Here is a 22,956-nt window from a genome sequence, read left to right on the forward strand (position 1 = left end):
TGAAAAATGTAAGAGATAAAGACTGACTTCAGACGTATTTGGTTGAAAAACTTGGGTCTGACTAAAAGATTTGGTTGGCTATATGGTTGACCATCACATACCACTTACTGACCGAATCTTTTTAGCTATAGCTGCTATTGCCATATCCCAAACTATGTGATGTATTAGAGTATAAAAGTTTTAGTAATATTCTATTATTAACAGGTAAAACTAATGCTACTTGTTATGAAAATAACGCCGTATGATTAAACATTGTATTTGTGGCATACAGAACAAGGGAGTTTAGTATAGAAAACGCAGTATGACAAGAACTGAAACATAATTTGAGTGAACAGACGCAGTGTCTTTACAAAAATAAGAAAAAAACAGGTCGAGTATCCAACATGCCTCGTAACTGTCATGTCGTGAACAGGTTTAAAGGCAGATGTATATGCCACTGCAAATACATAACTCAGAATTTGTCTCAGCTATTTTTAGTAAGGAGCGTTCACTGTGGGCCACGCGGAACTTCACAGAACTGAAAAGAGAAAGAGCAGGGACCTCCTAACTCGAGTCAGTTATCTGTCTAAACTACTTCACTGCTCCACTTATCCCTGAAGATCTCCCGACCTCCCAAGACTTCCCGTCGTTTCACACAAGACTAGTCAGACCAATAACGGTACATACTACCTAAAATCTGCTTTGTCATTTTGCTACAATGTATGTCGTTGACTGAAGAGAGTGTGTGTGGAAATGGAAGACATCAAACGGCGAGATGAGAAGCTGGACTGAACTGGTGGAGAAGACACTTGTCCGCTGGAAGTGATCAGGAAATGTAGATGCGAGTGGACGTGATTGGAGGGGATGGCACCGGGAAGTATTGTTGTTAACGGGCCGTGAGGTTGACAAGTTTGGAGTTTAAGGGATCTTTGTTATTGCCTTGTTTTTCCACCGAGAATCTACAGAGACCAGCACGGTTCTGCAAAGAATTTCAGAATGTTTACTTGGGATAGGAGAGTGATAATTCATCGAAAACAAGTGCAATTGGATATGTGTGTGGATGCTTTAGCATTATGGCCTCTCAATTTAAATTTTAAACTTGATTCTGAAAGTTTACCCAGTAATGTATATTGTAGCTATGTTCTTTTAAACGATTGCTATATTTGACATGGCTTTCCTGCACAATAATAAAAAAATATGGCATCTTGTCTACTACTCAGAAATGCGGTATAATTTATTCATCTTCATTTTTAGGTAGTTTCATATTTGTCATACCGGTTAACGATAACGATGAACTACAAATATATACTCTGTTTAGCGACAATTGTCAGCACATTTTTCACTTCGGGTTAGATTTAATTACCACATAATCAAGAAAGTAAATTATGGTTGGTAACAAATGGAGGTGTAAAATGTTTGTTTTATCTGCAACAGCCGGCTGGTCTTTATATGAAGGATTTTTGTAAATTTCTTTATAAAACATGGTTTTATATGAAATTTTCATTGACCTTCGAGAATCTATGTTTCGTTGCAAAAAGGAGGAAGACCCGTCTGTTTAGTAATAACAGTTGGGCATTCTATCGGAAATTTTGATCTCAATATGTTTCAGTGGACTCCGTAAGCCGAAAGTTAAAAAAAAAAAATTGTCAGCATGGATTTTGCTTTGCCAGTAGCATAAAAATTATTCAGCCATACGAAATTAATATAAACTATCGAAATCGAGACCAAATTTATCACCGAAGGAAACCGAAAACTTGAAGACTAATGAGTTTAACTTAAATTTAGGGATGTGTGCCACAGCAAACAATTTTTGGGACCTTCTAATGCAAATACATGTTTTTCTGTAAATCGAAATCTTGTTTGAACTATAAGCTTTGCTTCAAAATCTCCACTACGAATTTTTTGCTTTTGCAGATGCATCGCTTGCAGCTATGTCCATAGATTTTGGTTCACAATGGATAAAAATGGCTTTGGTAAAACCAGGTGTGCCCATGGAAATGGTGTTGAATGAAGAAGCACATAGGAAAACACCAAACCTAATAATTGTTAAAGATAACGAACGTTTGTTTGGTGATGCGGCATTGGCCTACGTAAGTGGTGTATAATTCTTAAAATTTTTTTAGATTCACTGGCAGATGGAGGAATTGCTAATGCCAGTCGGAGCTAAGAAGTTTTATTTTTCTCTTTCTCTTTTGTATGAAGTATACACATTTCAAGAATTGATTTTAGATGAGTGTCCAGTTTTTCGTTATGTATTGTAGTTTCTGTGGGGATGCATTCGTATCGAATTCTATCTTTTCTTAAACTTTTTAGTCAGTTAAATATTGGAAAAATTCTTTTACTCATTTGGTGGATCTGTTGGGCAAGAAAATCAACAATCCAATTATTTCACTTTACAAGCAACGATTCCCGCATCTAAAATTTATTGTGGATGATGCGAGAGACGTTTTGCAGTTCGATGTGTAAATTTTATATATTCATTGAAGTTTTCAGAGACTCTGCTCTGTATGTGAAAGTTCTTAAATTGAGGGTGAAAAATGCGTGCTTTTTATATGATATCAGTGCAACTCATTTCTCTTTTTTTGCTAATTCAGCTAAAAATATATGATCTGAACTGATTTCTGCTAAGTGTAGGGATGGCGAGAACTACAGCATTGAGTCTATAGTTGCAATGATTTTGAAGCGATGTCGAGAAGTGGTCGAGAAATTCGCTAAACAGCCTGTTAGGGATGTAGTTATTACAGTTCCAGTGTTTTTCAATCAAGCAGAACGACGTGCTCTAGTAGCAGCGGCTAAAATCGCTGAACTGAATTTATTACAAGTGCGGTTTGATTCTGGACAACCTGTTTCTTTAATTTCTTTTTTAGAAAATCCATTAACTTCTGATCCAAATTTATTTATTTTTTTGCTTTGGCGAAAGGGTGCGTTGAAAGTCAATAAACTTCAGTTTTTTTTTTTTTTCTTTACATCGTGGTATTATTTACAAATCTTATTTTAAGTTATTCATTAATGTTATTTCTCAACTCTGTACCTTTTAGTTGTTGAATGATCATACAGCTGCTGGTTTAAACTATGGTGCATTTCGAAGAAGAGAAATCACTGAGAATGCACAAACTTTGTTAATTTATGACGTTGGAGCAACAAAAGTTACAGCTTCAGTGTTGGAATATGTATTAGTGGAGGAAAAGAAACGAGGTGAAAAGGATCCAGTTATGACGACACTGGGAGTTGGGTAATTTTAAAGAAATGTTTTGTTCACTTATATAGTCCAAGGCATTACATAGCTTTATGAATATTGCTAGTGTCAATTATTTGGCTTTGAAGTGTGTAGTGTTGCAGCTATAGCCGCATAGTTGGTGGCTTTGAAATTACGCAAAGGCTGCGTGATATCTTTGTGAGTGACTTTCGCAAAACGAAAAAGACCAAAACCGATATAACGGAAAATCCACGCTCCATGGCAAAAATGTTGCAAGAGGCAGAACGTGTCAAAATTGTATATTTTACAAAAATTTGAAGTAGTAGTAAGTTGCGGTTTTCACGGTAGTCAGAAACGACAATATGTATGGCTGTATATGGTACATGATTAGAAATGACAACTGTATGCTGAACAGTCGTGATAAAATCGGTTTCACTTCAGGTGCTTTCGGCAAACGTTAATTTTACTGCGCAGATTGAAAATGTCCATGAAGAACAAGATTTCACGATGTCAGTGACCAGAGCAATGCTAGAAGGTGCGATAAGAGATCTCGAAGTAAAATTAGTGCAGCCTATTGTGGATGCTTTGAAAATGGCTGACTTGTCACCAGAAAAGGTTTAAATTGGTTCTTTTTTGTATTAAAATCTTCCCGTAACCTTTGCATGGACGTAGTGTTCTGTGTTTCCAGGTCAATCAGGTAGTGCTGATGGGTGGTGGGAGTCGCGTTCCCTTAATCCAAGAATTTGTTCAGAAATTCTTCAAAAAGTAAGGGTTTTCTCATTGGAAAATCTGTTATTTGTTAGTGTCCTTTTATAAAATTTGGGCTTCGAGGTTTTTCATTGATTTATTTGGAGGAAAGAGCTGGGTAAATTCCTAAATACTGATGAAGCAATTGCAATGGGTGCAGTTTACCAAGCAGCGCATCTAAGCAAAGGTTTCAAAGTCAAGAGATTCGGTGTACGTGATTTGCAGATATCTCCAATACAGGTGTGTAACTTTTGTATGATTTTTCACTAACACTCCAAATAAAGCTAACTTTCTTATATTTTAATTCATATAACTCATACATAAGATTATTATTATTTTGAATCTTCCACACCTTTTATCGGACTCTATTTTTATCATTATTTAAGGTTGATTTTATTAGTGCGCATAGTAAAGACGAAACGGGTACTGGACGGTTAATACATCGACCAATATATCCAATGAAATCGTTCGTACCTGCATCTAAAAAAGTTTTGTCGTTCACTTCGTTCACGGAAGATTTTTCAGTGAATGTTAATTACGGAGAAATGAGAGAGCTTAGCACAGATCAGCTCATGTAGGTGTTTTAAGTCTTATTGTTTGTTTAAATCATTTATCGGAAAATTTATTCTCTTTAAACTAAAATTTTTGAAGTTATTCCTTTGATTTGCAAGTGGTTCTATATTTATGACAGTATTGGATGTTTTAGGGAATTTGGTTCACTTAATATCAGTGAAATTAAAATAGATGGTGTTACGGATGTATATTTAAGGGAAACAGCGAAAGAAGGCACTATTTTCAAGGTTTTCTGTGTATTTCGAATATGCTTTGATTTTTATTATATTTTACATAATAGTTTAGTTTTAACAAACAAATATGCTCAGATAAGCAGTATATAAGATCAACAGTCAACTTTTTAGGGAATAAAAATCCATTTCGATTTGGATAATTCAGGAATTTTGCATGTTGACGGAGCCGAAATGTTATTGGAACAACCATCAAAAGCAGAGTCTACACTCGCTTGTAAGTATTTAGAAAGCCGTAGAGAAGGAAAATTTTGGAAGTCTTAATGAAGTTTGGTTTTTTTTTACACAGACTGGTGGAAAGCTTGTTTTAGCGAGGTTCTTAAATGCACTTTTTTTAAACATATTTTTTGTCTCCTTTTTTGTAGCACTTGCTGAGAAAATTACTGGATTATTCTCTTCAAACAATAAGATGGATGAAACGCAAGAGAAAAATGAGGAAAGTTTGAAATCTGAAGAAATAAACGACAAAAGCTATAGTTCTACTAATACTGCGGGAAATCAAACTAAAATCGAAAAGCCAACAGGCGATAATGTCAGTCTATAGTTACTTTTATAAATTCATTTAATTTATGGGCAATTGCAGTACGAGATGGAATTTTTTTTCTAACGAACTTTTTCCATGTCCATAAATTAAGAACTTTCAGTTCTTTACAGGTAACGAGCAGGCCAGCGGAAGCAAACAAAGTATGTTTCCACAGTTATTTCACTGAAAGTTATTCATTTATTTATCTGTTTATTTTTTCTTTAAGATTAACTTATTCCACTCATTTACTTCTTCATTAGCTCATTAAATTGTTACCAGCAATAAATTGACATTATTTGTGATTGGAGCTTCTTTAATTACTTCTGTGAGGCAGACTAAAAGAGAATAGTTTGTCTGCATCTTTTACTTACATTTAATCAGCGCATTAATGAAGAAGAAACTGGTTTTATGTGCAAAAAATGTAACTTGAATTTTCAGTTATAGCTATGGATAGTTCTGAGGTCGAGCAAATATAATTTGCAAAGCTGTTAATCAATCATTGTTTCAAAAATATAATGTGTTATTCTCATTTCAGACAGCTACAAATGCGGCAGAAAAAAAGCAAGAAGAAAAGCCTCTACAGATTAAAATCTCCCTGAAGTTGATGGAAAACATACTAGATGTCCCGCCAATTTCCGACAGCGAAATTACTTCTGCGAAGAACAGGTGATCTTGATGGGTAACCACTCTCTATTTATAATTGGCTGGAACTGTGGCACTCCTGAAAATTTTCCGAATTAACTTGTCGAAATATGTGTTTCAGAATTGCTGAGTTTGAGAGGAAAGAAAGGGAAAAAGCGATTCGTGAAGAAGCACATCATAATCTTGAGTCATTAGCTGTTGATCTTACCGATAAACTTACTCAAGATGAATTCAGGGTATTGATATTTTTTGATTATTTTAAGAAACTGTCTTCAAATTTTCATATGAATTTTACTGAACTATTCAAAATTCTTTACAGCGTTTTTTAACTGCTGATGAGCACATCGCTCTGCAGAAAGAGATATCACAAGTAAAAGCTTGGTTGGAGGATCATGTTGACGTGAATACTCCAACAGCTGAATTTATTCAAAATAGGAAGACAATCGATGACTTATTACAGCCGATCAAGATTCGCATGACAGAGGACCAGGTAACTTCCTGCTGTTATAAGAAATCAGTTTGAGCATTTCCCTAATTAATACTTTTACTGTTTGAGGAACGTCCTTCAGTGGTGGCTGAACTGATTTCAATGTTTAACCACACAGAAATATTTTTGCATCTTGCACAAAACCTTACTGAAGCAGAAGTGTTTACAGAAGTTGAAATCAATACTTTAACAAAATTGCTCGATGAAACTAAGGTACACAAATTAATTAATTAACGTTTTTGAAATTTCTTGATTTGAAAAATGAAAGAGTGTGGGAAAATGCTATACTAAAGTGAGTTGTTGAACTGAAGTGATTGTAATATATTTTGACTTATAAATTCTAGGATTGGCTTACTACAAAAATGGAGTTGCAGAATACATTAAAACCAACGGATCAACCAGCACTTTCAGTGAGTGAAGGAAAGGAAAAGGTAAATACTATGTAAATAGTAAAACGAGTTTTATAGTTACAAAAATGAAAGATAGGAGACGGCTTTATGTTCAGAAGTAGAATCTTAGAAGCATAACTGTGTTTTGAGACAAAAATTTGCTTTTAAGTTGATTCAGGTCATGATTGAGAAGTCTGCAAAAACAGGAGTGTTTATACGATTATTCATAGCAGATTTTTAAAGTAATTTCGGTTTCAATGCAGTTGATTTCAGTTAATGTCACTTGATCGTGAGGTGAAGTATTTATTGAGTAAAATGAAGTTTGCGAAACCAAAAGTTAGAAAGGAAGAAAAAACTAAGCAAACAATTGCTGAAAACAGTGAAACATTGCCGGAAACAATAGAGGAAGTAAGGAAAGATTCGGATGAAAAATCAGATGAGACATCAAGAGATGGGCAACCTCTCAACGATGCGAATAATGTAAGGGGAGACGAGGAACTGGAAAACGATGAACAAAAAGACGATAAAAGACAACATGATGGTTCAGAGCTTTAGTTGTTGCTTAATTTTACTTTTCATGGCCCATTATAACATTATTCATTTGTTGTTATTGTTTTGTTTATCATATAAGTGTGTGTAAAGTGATGGTGTGTTTCGTTCTGCCTCATTGAATAAACGATTTGCTCGATTAACGGGATTTACCATTTTATTATTCGTGATGATTCCAGCCCTTATTAAATTATTCGTATAGAGTCACACTTATCAGAAAGGTGTCATTCATATCAATTTTTGTTGTTTTTCGCTGTGATAGTCTTATTATTTATTTTCTTTTTTCATTTTTTTCCTTATTTTATTCTCTTCATTTATGGTTTTCATTTTTCTTGTTTTGTGATTGGGATATTTTTTTTTTAGTTTGCTTTTTATTAGCACCTGTTATAAAATCCGGCTTCATTCATCATATGTGTTTTGCCCTGACGGACATGGTTGGTCCAAATAATGCTCAATAGGAATCGAAGTGAAAGTTATGTGAGACAGATCTCAGATTCGGATGGAATATTTCATTACTGTGAAATTGGTGAAGTGGTGCTCATAACATGTACCTTATCATAATTATTTCCCGGTCAAGTTCTTTCATATTTGACTTTTAACAAAAGTGGAGCTTCTGATTCACACATTTGCTTTTGTATGGGCTAATCTAAGGACAGAGGTGATGAAGTCATAGAATGCTATTGATAAGTTATATAATTCAAAACATTGGTAACCCACATGGATTAATAAAGTTTGATGGAACTGGTTGTTTGGTGTGCTGAATGTGATCAAACAAAGGTTTAAATGAATTTCCTGAACACCCATCTACCTTATTGGAACGTACGTAATAAATCCAGTTGTTTTTTGATATTTGGAAGTTTCTGGACATGATTTTATTCTTGTTTTAGCTCGTAATTTACGTTTTTTCCGGACTATTAGGATTATTAAGTTACCTGAATTATAACTTCGAATTTATATCAATTCACCTTTCGATTTTATATAAGCATATGCTAGTACTACTAATAACATAACCTGAATATTATGTACTTTTTCCATTTTAACAGAACTCTGGGGTATATGTGGAATATTTTCTATCTCGTTGGGTGCTTCAGTAACCTCTTATATCTCTTCCTGTTAAGTAGCATGTATTGTATATAAGGTGAGCTATACTGTGCTCGATGGGTTCAAATATCTCTTCAACTCGAACTGCTTGAATGTCAAAATTCAATTTAACAATGGAAATTAACTTATAATAAGCGGACTCCATCATTTCATTACACAAATTGATGACCACCATTACTTGAGATCTGTGGTAAGTTGCAGTCTGTTTAATGGTCGTTATGAATCTCATATTCATCACTTAGCAACATGTATTACCAAGGAGTGATAATGTACATAGCCGCTTACAAAAAAATTACTTTTGTGGATTATTATCTTATCTGTTGGTAATCCACTTGAGATATTTCACAGCAGGTCCTACCAAAATTCCAGAAACAAGTTCGCTGAATTTCTGAATAAACACTTGTTGAAAAGGATTTTCCACGTTTTATGTGTATGATGCTTGCGTTTTACGAGAAAAAGTTTCTAAACTGCATTGGTATTAGTTTGTTGACGCTCATAGTCACTATGCCTTTATTAGTTCTGAGAAATTATTTTTGTGTTGAATAAAGAATGCTTTTTAACAACGACAACCAAGAGTCATCTCTTGAGAAAGTATCTAATTCGTTTTCTTTTTTGGAAAGCTTTATGCAAAAACTGCTAAAATTCCTCGAATAAAAGCAGTCTCACTCATCCGTTCGATCCTATTTAAATGTAAAGAAATGAAGTAAGTCTTTCCCTTTTTTTATCCTATCATCCCAAGCTCCCCACCCTTTAAACTTCTAATTCAATGGTGCGCCGAATACAGGTACTTATCCTTTCAAAACCCATCATCCGAACTTCTGCACCTCGACGAACCCCTCCTCTGGTTATGCTCTCTTCCGTCAGCTATCAAATACAGACACATACACATGCAAACATGCGGACATACATACACACACAGTCTGTTCGCAACATCACTGCTAATTGTTATAGGAGGCTGATTTATGGATGCTAATAAAGGTACGTAAATTTTTTTGCGTATCACTGCAAGCAGTGGTATTTATTTCCTCCATTACCTGTCCAGCTAAACTGTTTAGACATGGATTGGCGCCTGTCTTATTGTTACTCTTATTATTTGCGATAACATTTACTAATTGTTCACTAATTTCCATAAATCACACTAATACTGGTTAAACACCGTACTACTTTATATAAATATTCATAATTAAGCATTTCTTGTTCATTTACTAAATTTCATTGTGACAGTAATACATTTGTCGTCCTTCCATGTTATGTGATGCAAAATTTTTTGGAAATCAGAGCTATTATTGTTAAACCGTGAATTGAACTTTCGAAATCATAAGCGATGACCACCAAATACTTCAATTCTTTCCAAAAAAGCTATTTATAAACGCTGCTAAAAATGATTATTTTTCTGAAATCTTTAACTAGCAACAAATTTCCACCATACACAATGGAAAAAAACACCCTGAAGCATTCGCAAAATGTTTAGTTCTTAGAATCTTTGTCTATAAAGTATTTAGTAGTTTTCTTGCAGTTTGAATTGTATGTCAACCTGGAAATAAAGCTTTCATCATTATTATCTTTATCGATGCTAAATTAAACTAAATGCTCATGAAATCCGATATATTTGTTATTTTTATAGATGTCTTTTTCAAAGTGATTGTTAACAGCTATCATTAACAAAAACTATCATTTGTCTAGAACATATTTCCTTGAGCAAGTAAAAACATTGTCATTTGGAGTTTTTAATTGCATACACTTGTCCATGCTTCCATTTAGCTTGTGTTCATCTGCGTATCCATATGCTTGATTTTAGTGTTTTAAAATAATAGAATGCTGTTTCATTGTACAGAATGATGTGAAAAGAAAACTATTCGATTTGTTTCAGAAGAAGAAATCCTTATTTGCAGTGAGTCAGAAAAAAAAATTGCTACTTCCTTAATCTGTTTTACCATAATTTAATTGGAACACGGATTTCCTCGAGATTTCATATCGAAATTTTCTTTTTTTTTTTTGCTGCAATACTTCCATTCTGAAATTTTGTTGGTACTTCATCGTTCAGAATTTTCCGAGATTTTATATGGTAGCGGATAGAATAAGACATGACTTCTCCATTATTTGCTAATCAGTGACGTGTTTGTTGACCATTCCACTCGATATTTTACTGTTTCAATGTGGAGCACACGTTATTTCTAAAAGAGAATGTTCTGAAAAAATTTATAAGTAGTGAAAGTTAACTTAAAAGAAGGACAAATACATAACTCAAGCACAGGTATGAATGTTTTATGAATTTCAAAATATGCTTCAAATATTCAAAGATAGCGTTCGTATTAATTTGTCCCGTTTTTCTTTTTGTTTCCCAAGTAGTTATCGGGTTCAATCGATAAATATTTTTATTCTATCAAGAGATATTAAATTTCAAGACTCATTTTATTCCACCCTAACCTTACAATTTGTTTTTGTAAATGTTATGAAAGAGCTCCTAACAGTTTATGTAAATCAATTTGCAAATGACAAGCCACTAGCTCACTCTAATCTTTTGCATTAAACCAGCTAAAACGGTTCAAAGACATTGTATAAGTTTTTTTTTTTTTTTTTCAACAATAAATGCAAAAATAGTGTTGCTAAGATCTTTCGCTATTTATGATTCACATAAGAAGTAAGCAGAAAAGACGAAAACAGAATATTTTTTGCAAATTTATTGTCACCCGATCCGAAAATGACTCTTCTAGCAATCTCAATGATTGTTTTGGAAAAATACTGAGCAGATCCATTTAGTGTCATGTCGCTCGCTCATGTAACAAAATAAGCAGCAGCAGGACTCACTGTATTACGAAGCTTGAAATGAAGAACGAAAACTAAATACGGTAAGAAATCAAGAAGTGAGTTAGATTACATTCTGATTACCATTGAATTTTTGGCAATGTTTTTGTTATTTTCAAGAGAATCGAGCACTAGCCACAAAAAGGCACATTATTGTTGTGGTGGTTGTACGTAATGAGTGATGCCGATGCGTTATGTGAGACAAACCAAGTATTTCAATTACTTTTACTGCGTCTTGCTAAATCTTGTCAGGTAACTTACAAATAATTTATCCTCGTTTTAGACTAAAATTTAGTAATCTATAGGAAAATAAAACTTAAAATTAAAAATTTTTGATCTGAAAAAGTTATATGACGAAATGATACAGGAAAAGTGAAATCCATATAATTGCATTTTGTTTCTGGTTTACTTGAAATTCCAGTTTCAATTCTGATGACTTCCTTCATTGCACCAATAATCATTTTAACCGAAAGTTCCATGTTAAAATATCTTGAATGATAAAACTTGAATGCATGTGCTAAAGTTTTTTCGGCGAACTTTTTACTGGTTTGAAGTAATTTTTAGTTCAAATGCCGCTTTAAAAGTAAATTTTTTTGTATTCATATAGCTTTATTTTTCTTCCCATTTTTGATTTATTTCAACTTTTTTTTACCACTGCTTTTTTGAACGCTTTCGTATGTTAATACTTATAAAGCTCGAAAAATTCATTTTTACATTTTTGAGAGCAATTATAGATCACTTGATTCCAACTTGATATGGACTAATTCTTGTTGTGACAGTATTAGATCGCGTGCCATTAGAAAATCAAAATTGTTCCAGATTAAAGTTGCTTCATCTATACTTCCATGTTTTCTAATTTTCAAATTACCATTGTAGAATGGAAAAAAATTTGGATTATTAGAGTCTTCGAAGTCCAGAAAACCTTTGAAACTTATGTAATGGTCACTGACTAATATTGTATAGAAAATTTAAGAAACAGCATATATACAACTTGCCAATGGCCCTCTTTCACCATGATAAAATTGACCATGCGAATAGACAATCGAAACATTTCACTCATTAGTTACAGTGTGTTGCTGTTATTTTAATAATTTTAAGATTTTAAAATCATTTATTACATTTCAAATTTGTGTCATGATACCGTTGGCTCCAACTGTCGCAAATATATGTAACTGTATATCTTAGCAATGACACTTCATTTTCACAGCTTATGTCCTTCCCACCGGCTTACGGTATCTATCATCATAATGTGTACATCTGTTTGTTTGTGCGAAAGACGAAAAATATTAATGGGACATAAATAGATGAAAATATAAATAAATAGATGAAAACATTCGATGCAAAAAGAAGTGAAGAGGAAAGGATTAAGTGGAGTAATCTTCTACAGCGTTGTAATCAAATAGCATTTCATCCCGATCACTTAAAATTAGTAATCTGATCAGTAGCATTAATTTGTATCATTTACTAAACATTCTTGTTAAACGGACAATCTTGAAGGACCAGACACTCCAAAGATGGCAACACTTATTTGCCTGTTTAATCTGAGTTTTATTTTGAATATTAAAAAAGGAAAACTTTTGAACCCGGAATAATAAGTTGTTTTAATTAATGCCCTATAGGTATATGGACGAAACGTGGATTCTTTAAGTATTTTTTTGTTTCTCATACGAATCAATTCGCTAGCATTAAGATTCCATGCCAGAATCAAAGTAGCATGTGCAGAATAAATGGTTCCAAGGTTTCACAAATTCGAATTTAGTTTGAATCCTGGTGAAACGTTAAAGTGTTTTTTAATTGCAAAAATCACGTATTTACCAAATTTTTACAAAATTTGTTACTCTTTCGAAGAAAAATTCGAAGAAAAACATCGAAGAAAAATTTACTTCTGCAACTATGTTTTTGCCATTTCTCCATCCTCTGGAAAAATGCATCGATAGAACAACAAATCAAAAAACATTGCAAAATACACAAAAAGTGTTGCCAAGAAGAACATTTCTAAAATAATTCTGAAAATTTCGAACCAATTAACTGCATATTACAAGGCACTTAAATTTCCAATTTTTTTCAGCTTAGTAGAAATTCTATAGGTTTCAAAAATTAGATATGTTGATATCATACAAGATATGACCCCTCACGGAGTCTTTAGCTCCTCTAGTAGTTCTTCAAGATCTGAAGCTTTTTACTTTTCCACATTCTAATTATACTAATTATATGAATCCAAAATATAGATCATAAATGAAATCGTTCTGGGATTCATCTCAGTAGACTAACATTTCAAGATGCAGAGCCAATTTGAATGAAAGTATATGACATCTTGTTGATGTTATGCTCATATCAAAAATGGAAAAAAAATTATTAGTTCTCACTCATTCGAGATTCATTTTAAAATTGGTTAACTTCAGAAAAATCTTTTTAATACAATGACGAAACTGCTGGTGAAGAAAAATCTAGTTTTTATTGTTTATGACGGCTTATTGAATTTTAGATTACTGACAATCACTCAAATGGCGAGCCTGATGCCGATCGGTGAAGCAATCACCGTTTGGCAGCTTTACAGTCGATGCAGTTCTGCTTTTGTACAGATTTTCCTGAAACATGCTAATGCAAGAGGGCAACAATTTAATCATTGTTTAAGTTTGTTGTTTGATATTTAAAAACCTTTTCGATCGCAGCTAATAACTGATCAAATCAATTTTCAATTCTTGAAAAGTGCTGTATTTTTCAATTTTAGTGAATAAGTTAAATTGGAATGGTTGCAATTTTTTAGCCGATTTGTTAATGCACGCAGATAATGAAGGACGCATTCGAATAGAAAATGCTCTTACTGGCAAATTTATATGCTTTAATAAACGACAAAGGCTTGCAATTAGAGTAAGTATTTAATAATTCAAATAACCTTCATGCAATGAAATAAAATCTTTAGACTTGATTTGAAATCAAAATTATTTTGTTTGAATGCAAATTATATGAAAAGTTTCATATGCCCTTCGGAGGAAAGTACGCCAGGCTAGGAAATATGCCGAAAATCAATCTTCATTCTTTGTCTCGACTTTAGATGTTACACCTCATTTTGCCGAATTATTTTGGTCTTTTTTTTTTTTTTTTTCACAAAAAGTCAAATAATGTGCCTGTAGGTAGCTTGTGAATCAACGTATTAGTTTAAAGAGAGAAATGGTATTATAACATTTTGATCTTTTAAAAATTGGTTTTCAATAAAGACAAAAATGCTGAAAGGATGTTCCAGTAAGACGAAAGGAATTAATTTACTATACAACACCAAAATATTTTTTAAATTTTATAATCAAGAAAGCATTTGGCACCATAATTTTCATTCTATGAAAATATCATGAAAGTCAATTCAGAAGTTTTTGTTGGAAATCAAAAAAAAAAAACGATTTGTCATCGCTGCCTATTGAAGTGATCTTCGCATTTCCACTGTTATTGTTTAATGAAAGTAGCTTTTTTTTTTCTGGGATATTTCTAGCATTATTACATTGGGAAAATTAGTATTGTATTGGGAAAATTTTATTCTGCTTCTGTCTTTTGTTACACTTTATCGGAGGTAACATTATATCGCTATCATCACCAGAAATATTAAACGCCAAAAAATAAAAAGAAAAAGAGAAAATTTGTCCACTTTCAAATTCCGCAAACTAAAATCGCATGAAAAAATAAGTGATAAAATGTTGCTACTATCATTTAATGTCTTCCTCATATAAGATACTCTAACACGGGATTCAGGTCAACCATATCCAGATATATAGGTAACCACAAATCCAAAAAAAATTTTTTTTAAATAATACTGTCATGATTATAAACATATTCTGAAAGAATTCTGAAAGATACATTATAACAGAATTCAAAGAATTCAATTTCTTGCAACAGAGTATCCGATGAATTTTTCAGAGTGACGGAATGGATGACAAATGTCTTTTCCGTGAACAACTAACGTCCTCTGGATATACAATGTTTCAATCCGCATGGAAACAAAATTTATTTCTTGGGTTTAACAGGTTTTTCTTCAAATCATTTTCTTTAAATTAAATTGAGAACAATATCATAATACTTTGACGAGAAAATACATAAAAGAAGGTGATAATTCGGTTCATGAAAAAACTTTAATTTGAGTTCATTGATTTTTTTTTTTTTGCGATAATTTCATAAAGGATTGGAAAGATAAAGAGGTGGGGTAAATAGTGAGGAAGAAAGGAGCTATAAATTGTCTACAAATTATGTTTTACAACAGTGGAAGAAAACAAAAGTGTGGGCCATTTTTAGAAATAACCGAATGGGCAAAACTTCTAAAAAGCGATAACAACAACAATAACGAAATATTTCTTCATACCCTTTTGTTCTTGGAAAATTTTGGCACATAAAAAAGAGCCATATTTACTGAACTTTGTCCATTAAGGGTACATTAAATAAGATATATTGTAAGAGAAACTTCTTTTTACCTGAGAAAAATAAGCTATTAGAAATAAATGATATTTGACTTACAATTTCTCGCGATTTGTTTTGGAAGTTGAAGTGCAGCTGTCTTTGAAATATTGAAGAATATTTGTTAAAACTGAGGACTTTAATTTTAAAATACGACGTGACACATGGTAATAGTAAATGATCAGTCTGATGGAAACAGGTATTCAGTGTTCAAAATTTCAACCAATCAGTTAAAACTTTTACCTTCTAAACCGTTGCCAAACTTCGTCGCACTCCTCATTTTGAGGGAAAGAAGAGGAAATAAATGTATATCTTTCTGAATGAAACAATGCAATATTAGCTCACTGAGAAAACGCACCTTACACTTGTTATTGAAAAACATACTAAAAAATTTGAACAAAACTCTAGTCAAATTTGATGTCACTTAATGCTTGCTGATGTACGACAATTCCGTACCTTGGAATAATGAAATCTGCGTGGATTATTTCCCACCACATGCAAATCTAGATTTCGCTTTGCCCATTTCTTTTTTTAAACAGTCACCATTATACTAGAGTTTTATATAATTCTTCACAGCAATATTACCTTTTCAGAAAAGGGAAGTTTCAAGATCCATCACAAATCAACACAAAAAGGCGGTGTTTTTTATTTATCAAATTGTTGCGTGAAGTAAAATCAACACGGCTAACGTCCTGTTCAAAATCAGAAAAGGATGATCAAACAGAATTGGATCTCGAGTCAAAACGACAGCGCTATTTATATGATGTTGTTCGAGAATCGTTACTAAGTCGAATTCGAGCTACAACATAGCATACTTATACAATAGCATCATCCTTCTTTTTGCTGGTAATAATTTGAACACGTTTCACTCTTTCTCATAACTTTTTCCAATCATACATTCTTCAGATTTACCAGAGAGTTGAGAATCCCTGCTTAATACAATATAGCTCCTAAGTTTTTGTGCCAACAAGCAACATCATTTCAAATTTAAATTGTACAAATTTAAAATGCTAAGAATGTTTTCTAAATGAAAAAAGAATTTAGGTATATCACAATTACTAAATAAATTATTTGTAATGAGCTAAGTTAGTTCATTAGTACTTTCTAAAAACTAAGAATGGAAATTTTGACACGAGACTTTCAGAAATTATATTAATCTTCGTTTTCATAATCACTGTCTTAGAACCGAATGGACAGCTATTCCTTCCGAATTCTTCAAAGTTACATAATTCGTTTTAGTATGTTTACACTAGTATTTTAAAAGTAAGTATTTTAAAAGTAAAAAAAAAAAAAAAAAAAAAAAGTAAGGATTATCAATGGTTTGAAATTTTAAAATTAGTAACTGCTAATTTATCAGTTCAATACCTCAGAATATTGTAAAAATGAATAAATACATAATTCTCAAAATAAGATAAAAATTTTTTAATGGACTGAACTGTATTGAGCGAGAAAACCATTTTCCTAGCCATTGTGATAAGCCAAGCTATAATAACTAAGAAAACATATAAAGTTTTTTTTAGATAGGGTGAGAGTTAGATGAAGTATTCTAAGCTATTTCAACTTCTGCGAAAGCACAATCATTTATGATTGACTATTAAAATCGGACGAAAACATTCTTTGTCAGAGGTCAGTTACATAGTAACTTCCTGCACTGCAAAAAGGAATGTGTTAATAACAAGAATGACTATTAGGTGGAAAAAAAGAGTGGGAAAAACACAAATAATGCAACGATATTTATCTTCTTAAAAATTGCAGAACATTGGTTTGGAGTATTACGAAAATTTTAAAAGTAATATTTGTTACGATGAACAAGTTAACGTTGAAGATTGAAAAATTATAGTGCAGTCTCGAACACCTCCTAGCTTTAGGTGTTTATTAATAATAAATATTATTAATTGAAAGGTCCTATTAAATTTTGGATGTAATAAAGAAGTAATCTTTTAATATACAGATGCTTCCACTCCAATTTTCTTCCAGATTATTCGATTCTCTTTCCGTAGGTTACTACTGCTGCTATCATGAATGTGATAACATTGATGTGTTTAATGTTGCTCAATATAATCTCATGTATACACTTCACCACTTCAATGTTATTTCCTACTTATATTTGACAGTCATTGATGCTTTAAACGATGTAAAATTTTCCTATTAATCCGGTCCCAAGAGAAATTAATTTGAGAGATTTCAATATTATTTTAAATAAAAAACACATTTATGTTGGTATACTGGCTTTCCGCAACAAACAATGAAGTGTTTGTTCATTCAAAAAACTTTCTCCTTCCTTTGCTATTGCAAATCCAAAACGTTTTAAAATTTAAAAAAAAAACCTTATTCCCATGGGGTACATTTTCTAAACTCTCTGATCTTGACAAAGTGATATGTAATTCATTCAAAAAGAGAGAGAAAATTTAGTTTGATAAATGAAATATGGCGTCCACTCATGATTGTATTAAAATGAACTATTTTAATGTCAGCAATTTCATTATAACGGCTCTCCTTTTACTGCTAAATTTGTTTCAAAAATGAACTTGTTTTATCCAGTTATATAAAATACTTTCTTCTGATTCCTTCTGTCAACTACAGATGGGAAAATTGAGCGATCTGGAAGATTTCAATCAATCCATGCACAATACACTAGTAAATTCAGCAAACAATGGAATTAGAAGGAAAGTTGCAGTCTTCCAAAAGTCTTTAGAAACTTCTTTATCATGGTTAAAAATGTTTAAGCTCATAAATGAACTTATTGATATGAGGTACCACCATTATTTCGTGCTTGCTAGCACCATGTGAACCAATTTTTATTTATAATATATATATTCAGAAAATTGGATGGGAAAAAAAAAGTCCTCTTAGTAACTATTTGTGAACATTAACAAACCAGCAACAGTTATAGTAACAGTTACTAATTCCGCATAAAACTCAAGAAATTAAAAAAATTTTAATTCATTTCATTAACTACCATTAAATATATAGCAAAACATCGTATTAGTATCGGTTCATTATGGATAAAGTTACAAAACTTGAATATAGTTTTCAAATAAAGCAATACGCAAAACTAAGAATTGCAAGTATTGTAGAGAAAATGAGAACAGAATGAACTCTTAATAGAAAAGTAGCGTGAATCTTTTTTACATTTTTCATATGTAGTAATTCATTTTTTCAAAGCTTAATAATTCATTAAAATTTGGTTTCAATCTCTCGAAGATGAAAGATTGCAACTTCTTTCTAAATCACTTTTCTTGAAAATTAGGAAGGTGACTAATGTAAGTCGAAATATTGATGTAAAATGCTGCCAAGATAGAGCATGATACAAAAGATTGTATTAGTATCAGTTCATGGATAAAGTTACAAAACTTGAATATATTTCAGTTTTGAAATAAAGCAATACGCAAACCTAGACGTTTTCATTTTGGATAGTAATTTTGATGATTGCTACCAGTACTGCTGAAACAAAGTGAAATATCACTTTCTGGTTTATCCAATACTGCGGGATTCAAAAATTAACTAAATACAAATTAACTATGTATCGGATTCGGTCTCTTCTTCCTCCTCAATTATCTTATTCTCCTCAACTTCATCTTTACTACACATCGAACGACGAAGTATACCAAAATACTTGCTAAACAGCAATTCGAATCCCTGGAAATGAACCTTCTACTTCTTTAGTTAAAATTTAAATTAGTTTAGAGTCTCAATTGTGTGGACTTATTACAATGGCAGCCAAAAAAATTTAGTGAGCAAAAACCTAGTATTAATAAGAACAAAATTAAAATTAGATTTTTTCTGGGTTAGGCTGTCACTGGCAAGACTTTAAATTTAACTATAACTTTTTTTTCAATCCCAACTGAAACTGAACAATGGCTGATCAATAAAAGCAAGGTTAGTAACTTCTGGAGGAATGGAGAGCCAAACATTAATATCACCTGCAAAGCATGTTCGATTTGACGATCGATCAATACATAAGATACAGATATCAGACCAACGGAGAACAAGGCGACAAGGATCAATGCGACAGGTGGTTCAGTACTGCAGCTTCCTACTGTTGACAACATTAGAAATACATGGAAGAGGGTATCGATGAACGGCTAAAATGAATTAATTATGTTGATTAATTGTTTTATATCGAAACAGATGCTGAAAAAATAAAATCACAATATTTACAAAAAAGTATGAAATCACATTGTAAGCTATAATTTTTTGAAATGAATTCAATCCTTTCCTTTCACTTTACGGTCGTCCGACATATCCTAATTCCCTTGAACAAAAGATGCCATATGGTCTTATTTGAAACAAAGGAAAAAAAATTGACGTTTAAAAGTAGAGAAAGAAATAGCATAAGCGAAAATAGTTCTTGATAAAAATGAAACTACCAAAAAAATCATGTAAAAAAATGGAAATATCAAAAGTAGTTTTAAAAAAGAAATCTGAGAAGATAAAATTTTCAATCAAATTCGATGCTAAAGCTGAAGTTACTTTGCACGTCAGATAATCCTGGAAAATTGCAGTAATGCTGTGTTTTGCAAAATGATGAATATACTTAGCTTTTCATTTTGGAAGCATCAAATGTGGTATATACGTATTCCAACATAAAAATTATTAATATTTTTAGCGGCTAATTTCAGTAGCCTTAAAAATGCGAGAAACAGTTTCATTATTTATAAAATTCACAAAATTTAAATATACCGCATCATCATTCGACTCCTCGAGGATGTCGGAAACAATCGCTGTTGCGAAAATAGCTACAAGTGCTGCGATAAGTATATGGTTACCCGGTAATAGACCAGCGAACATTTTCGAGCATTGAGCAAGGTATAAAAGTGCCAGCGGTATGCCAATGATAGCGTAATTCATAGCTGCTATTTTACCGATTGGCGAGAAATTTTCTTCATCCAAGAATCCTAAAGAAATCAAATTTTTTCTGATTTATAAATGAATTAAGTCTTCGTCTTTATAATCACCACCGAATGATGCAATTACTCTGAACAGAGTTTGATAGCAATGCATGCCATGCGTCAAATTATTTTCAGCCTACCGAAAAAAGATTAGGTAGGATGTTAACGTTGGATCACCCTGACTAATCCAGTTACTGATCAAGATTCTAGTGGTTCCTTTCTCCTGACAAGAATAAAATACTGCATTTATGAATATTCTGAGTTCCAAACTTCAGTAAAACCTTGAATGCCTAAATTTTTCAACTTTCAACTTGAGCCTTTTAAGCCTCAAAACTTCGGAGAATAATATGTTAAAATTTTTGCTAGAAATAAAATCCTCTAGAAAGGTTCAACTAACTTCACAGACCTGAAATTGCTTGTTAAATAATTATTAACCTACCGATTGTAGTTATCAGGGTAAAAGCATGTATAAATGCTTTATTGAATGATTTTGATGGTGAAGTAGCAACTCTTCGACATGAATTGAGCACAAACCGTTCGTAGATATCCAGTTTCTGATTTGCCATCAGGAACCATTCATGTTCTGACTGGGCCATGGTCTCTGCCCACAGCACATTTAACATTTCGCTTCGTTGCGCATCCAACCGTGCCGCACTTTTTTCACATTTCTATAAAATTTCAACATCATAACTTTTTTAACAATTCTTTCAGTGTTACAAGAAGCGGGAAAAGGGAGACATTATTACAGAAAGTTTGACAGCTCCACGAGAATCAAGGCGAACTATTCTTACAGAATCAAAAATAAGTAGACATGCTTATTGCTGAATATTGCACTATTGAAAATGTCACTGATCTTCCACAAAGCTAAGGAATTAGCAGTGAAGTAGTGGGGACCAGTCAGGACTAGCGTCTGCCTCCTATCCGCTTTTCTGGATGAGTTTGATTCAGCAGTATTTCAGATTACCTTGTTACGTCATATCTTCTCCACGAAACATTCCGTTTCACAGAATATTAGGTATGAGAGCTTTCTAAAAATTATAATAGTGCATATCGTTCATAAGTTGAGTATATCTATCAATCAATTACTAATGAAAAAGATGGCATTTGTGTAAAAGCTTATATTTACTGAGAAAATTAAGATCTCTCAGGATCATTCAAAAGCATTTTGAATTTGCTGAACAGTTTTTCAATGGTAAATGATTTTGATAAATTACGAAGCAACCTCCCTATGACTTCGATTTCGAATTTCAAGAATAAAATTCTGTGAGTTACATACAAGCTAACCCTTTAAATTAAAAAAATCCATAAAGGCAATACTATGTCATGTCACTTATTACTATTTGATGAAAATGTACTTCTAACGATGACGATATATGCTACGACGTCCGCACTCACAATTTCAGTTTTACTAACATGTAAACTATACCTAGTTTTCACATCAAATAAGATTGAAAAGTCTCTTCAGACAGCACGTACGACAATTTGGGACATGAATCCGGAATGATCTCAGAGGAACTCTTATCTTTTGCATTTCTCATATATATTTTACTCATCACCTTTGTCACAAAGTCAAGTCATTCCTCATTTACCATTACGCTTCCTCATTTCTCAATTTAAAAATATTTGCGAACATATTGTATTTCAACACCTGCAAATTATTTGAGATAATGGAGTGCAGTTTCCACAATTTTATATAAAGCGTAAAATACTATTAATTTTATTAGTCATTTCATTGTAAATATATCATAAACGCTAGTTCGAGTATAAGAAAGCATGAAGGAAATGTAACAAAAATGGAGGAGGAATCCAGAAGCGCAGCAGATTCTACATTCACCTCTACTCTAGCACATATTCTGCAGTAAAGTGTCGAAAGATATGCAAGAAAACTCCTATCATTCCGGACGGTTACACTCTGTTATCTCGTAAAATGATGAATCACAAAATTTTAAAGGCTTACCAAGGTCTGTTGTCGTTTTGGTAAAGCCGAAAAGATAAAGGCACCAAAAACTAGGTAAAGAAGGAGTATTAAACCAAAGAACAAGGTTCGTCGTAAAGCTAGTTCTACACGAGGCTCCACACCACACCCCATCAACCCTTGAATAATATACAACAACTGCCTCATCCGAACAGTCGGCAGAAATCCAGAACTTCAGTCTCAAGATAAATCAACACTCTAAACTTCTCGTATCCCTCTCACAAAATACATATACACATGCATACACACACAACACACATAGACATTAGAATATCTCTTCTTTCCTACTAATCTCCCCATGACGTCCCATACATAGTTCTACCCATTAGATCCAGGCAAAATTCTCCGGAGGTGTAGAATGTATCTTCCGCAAAAACTAAACTTTCGGCTGATTGCCTCCAATATATAGTAGAATAACAGATACCCATATA

At 32.6% G+C, this 22,956-nt stretch overlaps 3 protein-coding genes across 4 annotated transcripts; 2 read left to right on the forward strand and 1 right to left on the reverse strand.

The window, feature by feature from the left end:
• Positions 1-975: 975 nt before the first annotated feature.
• Positions 976-7,321, forward strand: Bm5992 (Uncharacterized protein; the record flags this gene model as incomplete). Its single annotated transcript, XM_001899288.1, has 21 exons — positions 976-1,104; positions 1,234-1,327; positions 1,894-2,069; positions 2,293-2,441; positions 2,614-2,800; positions 3,018-3,211; positions 3,319-3,472; positions 3,617-3,790; positions 3,864-3,940; positions 4,030-4,162; positions 4,309-4,496; positions 4,629-4,722; positions 4,840-4,942; positions 5,091-5,257; positions 5,380-5,409; positions 5,784-5,914; positions 6,012-6,126; positions 6,210-6,380; positions 6,447-6,590; positions 6,722-6,808; positions 7,040-7,321. 21 exons carry the CDS (start codon positions 976-978, stop codon positions 7,319-7,321), a joined length of 2,979 nt encoding a protein of 992 aa, XP_001899323.1.
• Positions 7,322-11,402: 4,081 nt separating this feature from the next.
• Positions 11,403-16,468, forward strand: Bma-egl-17 (Uncharacterized protein; the record flags this gene model as incomplete). The annotated part of the gene is made up of 5 exons (XM_001899287.2): positions 11,403-11,473; positions 13,707-13,855; positions 13,989-14,092; positions 15,128-15,234; positions 16,252-16,468. 5 exons carry the CDS (start codon positions 11,403-11,405, stop codon positions 16,466-16,468), a joined length of 648 nt encoding a protein of 215 aa, XP_001899322.2.
• A 2,709-nt stretch (positions 16,469-19,177) lies between these two features.
• Positions 19,178-22,672, reverse strand: Bm1752 (Uncharacterized protein; the record flags this gene model as incomplete). Of its 2 annotated transcripts, XM_001899286.1 has the most annotated exons (5): positions 19,178-19,297; positions 19,582-19,743; positions 20,342-20,556; positions 20,990-21,218; positions 22,508-22,672. In XM_001899286.1, 5 exons carry the CDS (start codon positions 22,670-22,672, stop codon positions 19,178-19,180), a joined length of 891 nt encoding a protein of 296 aa, XP_001899321.1. The 2 variants fall into 2 exon arrangements, with proteins under 2 accessions (XP_001899321.1, XP_042929626.1); XM_043073692.1 differs by lacking the exon at positions 22,508-22,672 and having other exon boundaries at positions 20,990-21,173.
• Between the last annotated feature and the right edge of the window lie 284 nt (positions 22,673-22,956).

This window comes from Brugia malayi (assembly GCF_000002995.4).
Source record: "Brugia malayi strain FR3 genome assembly, contig: Bm_v4_ChrX_scaffold_001, whole genome shotgun sequence".
Classification (NCBI taxonomy): Eukaryota; Metazoa; Nematoda; class Chromadorea; order Rhabditida; family Onchocercidae; genus Brugia; species Brugia malayi.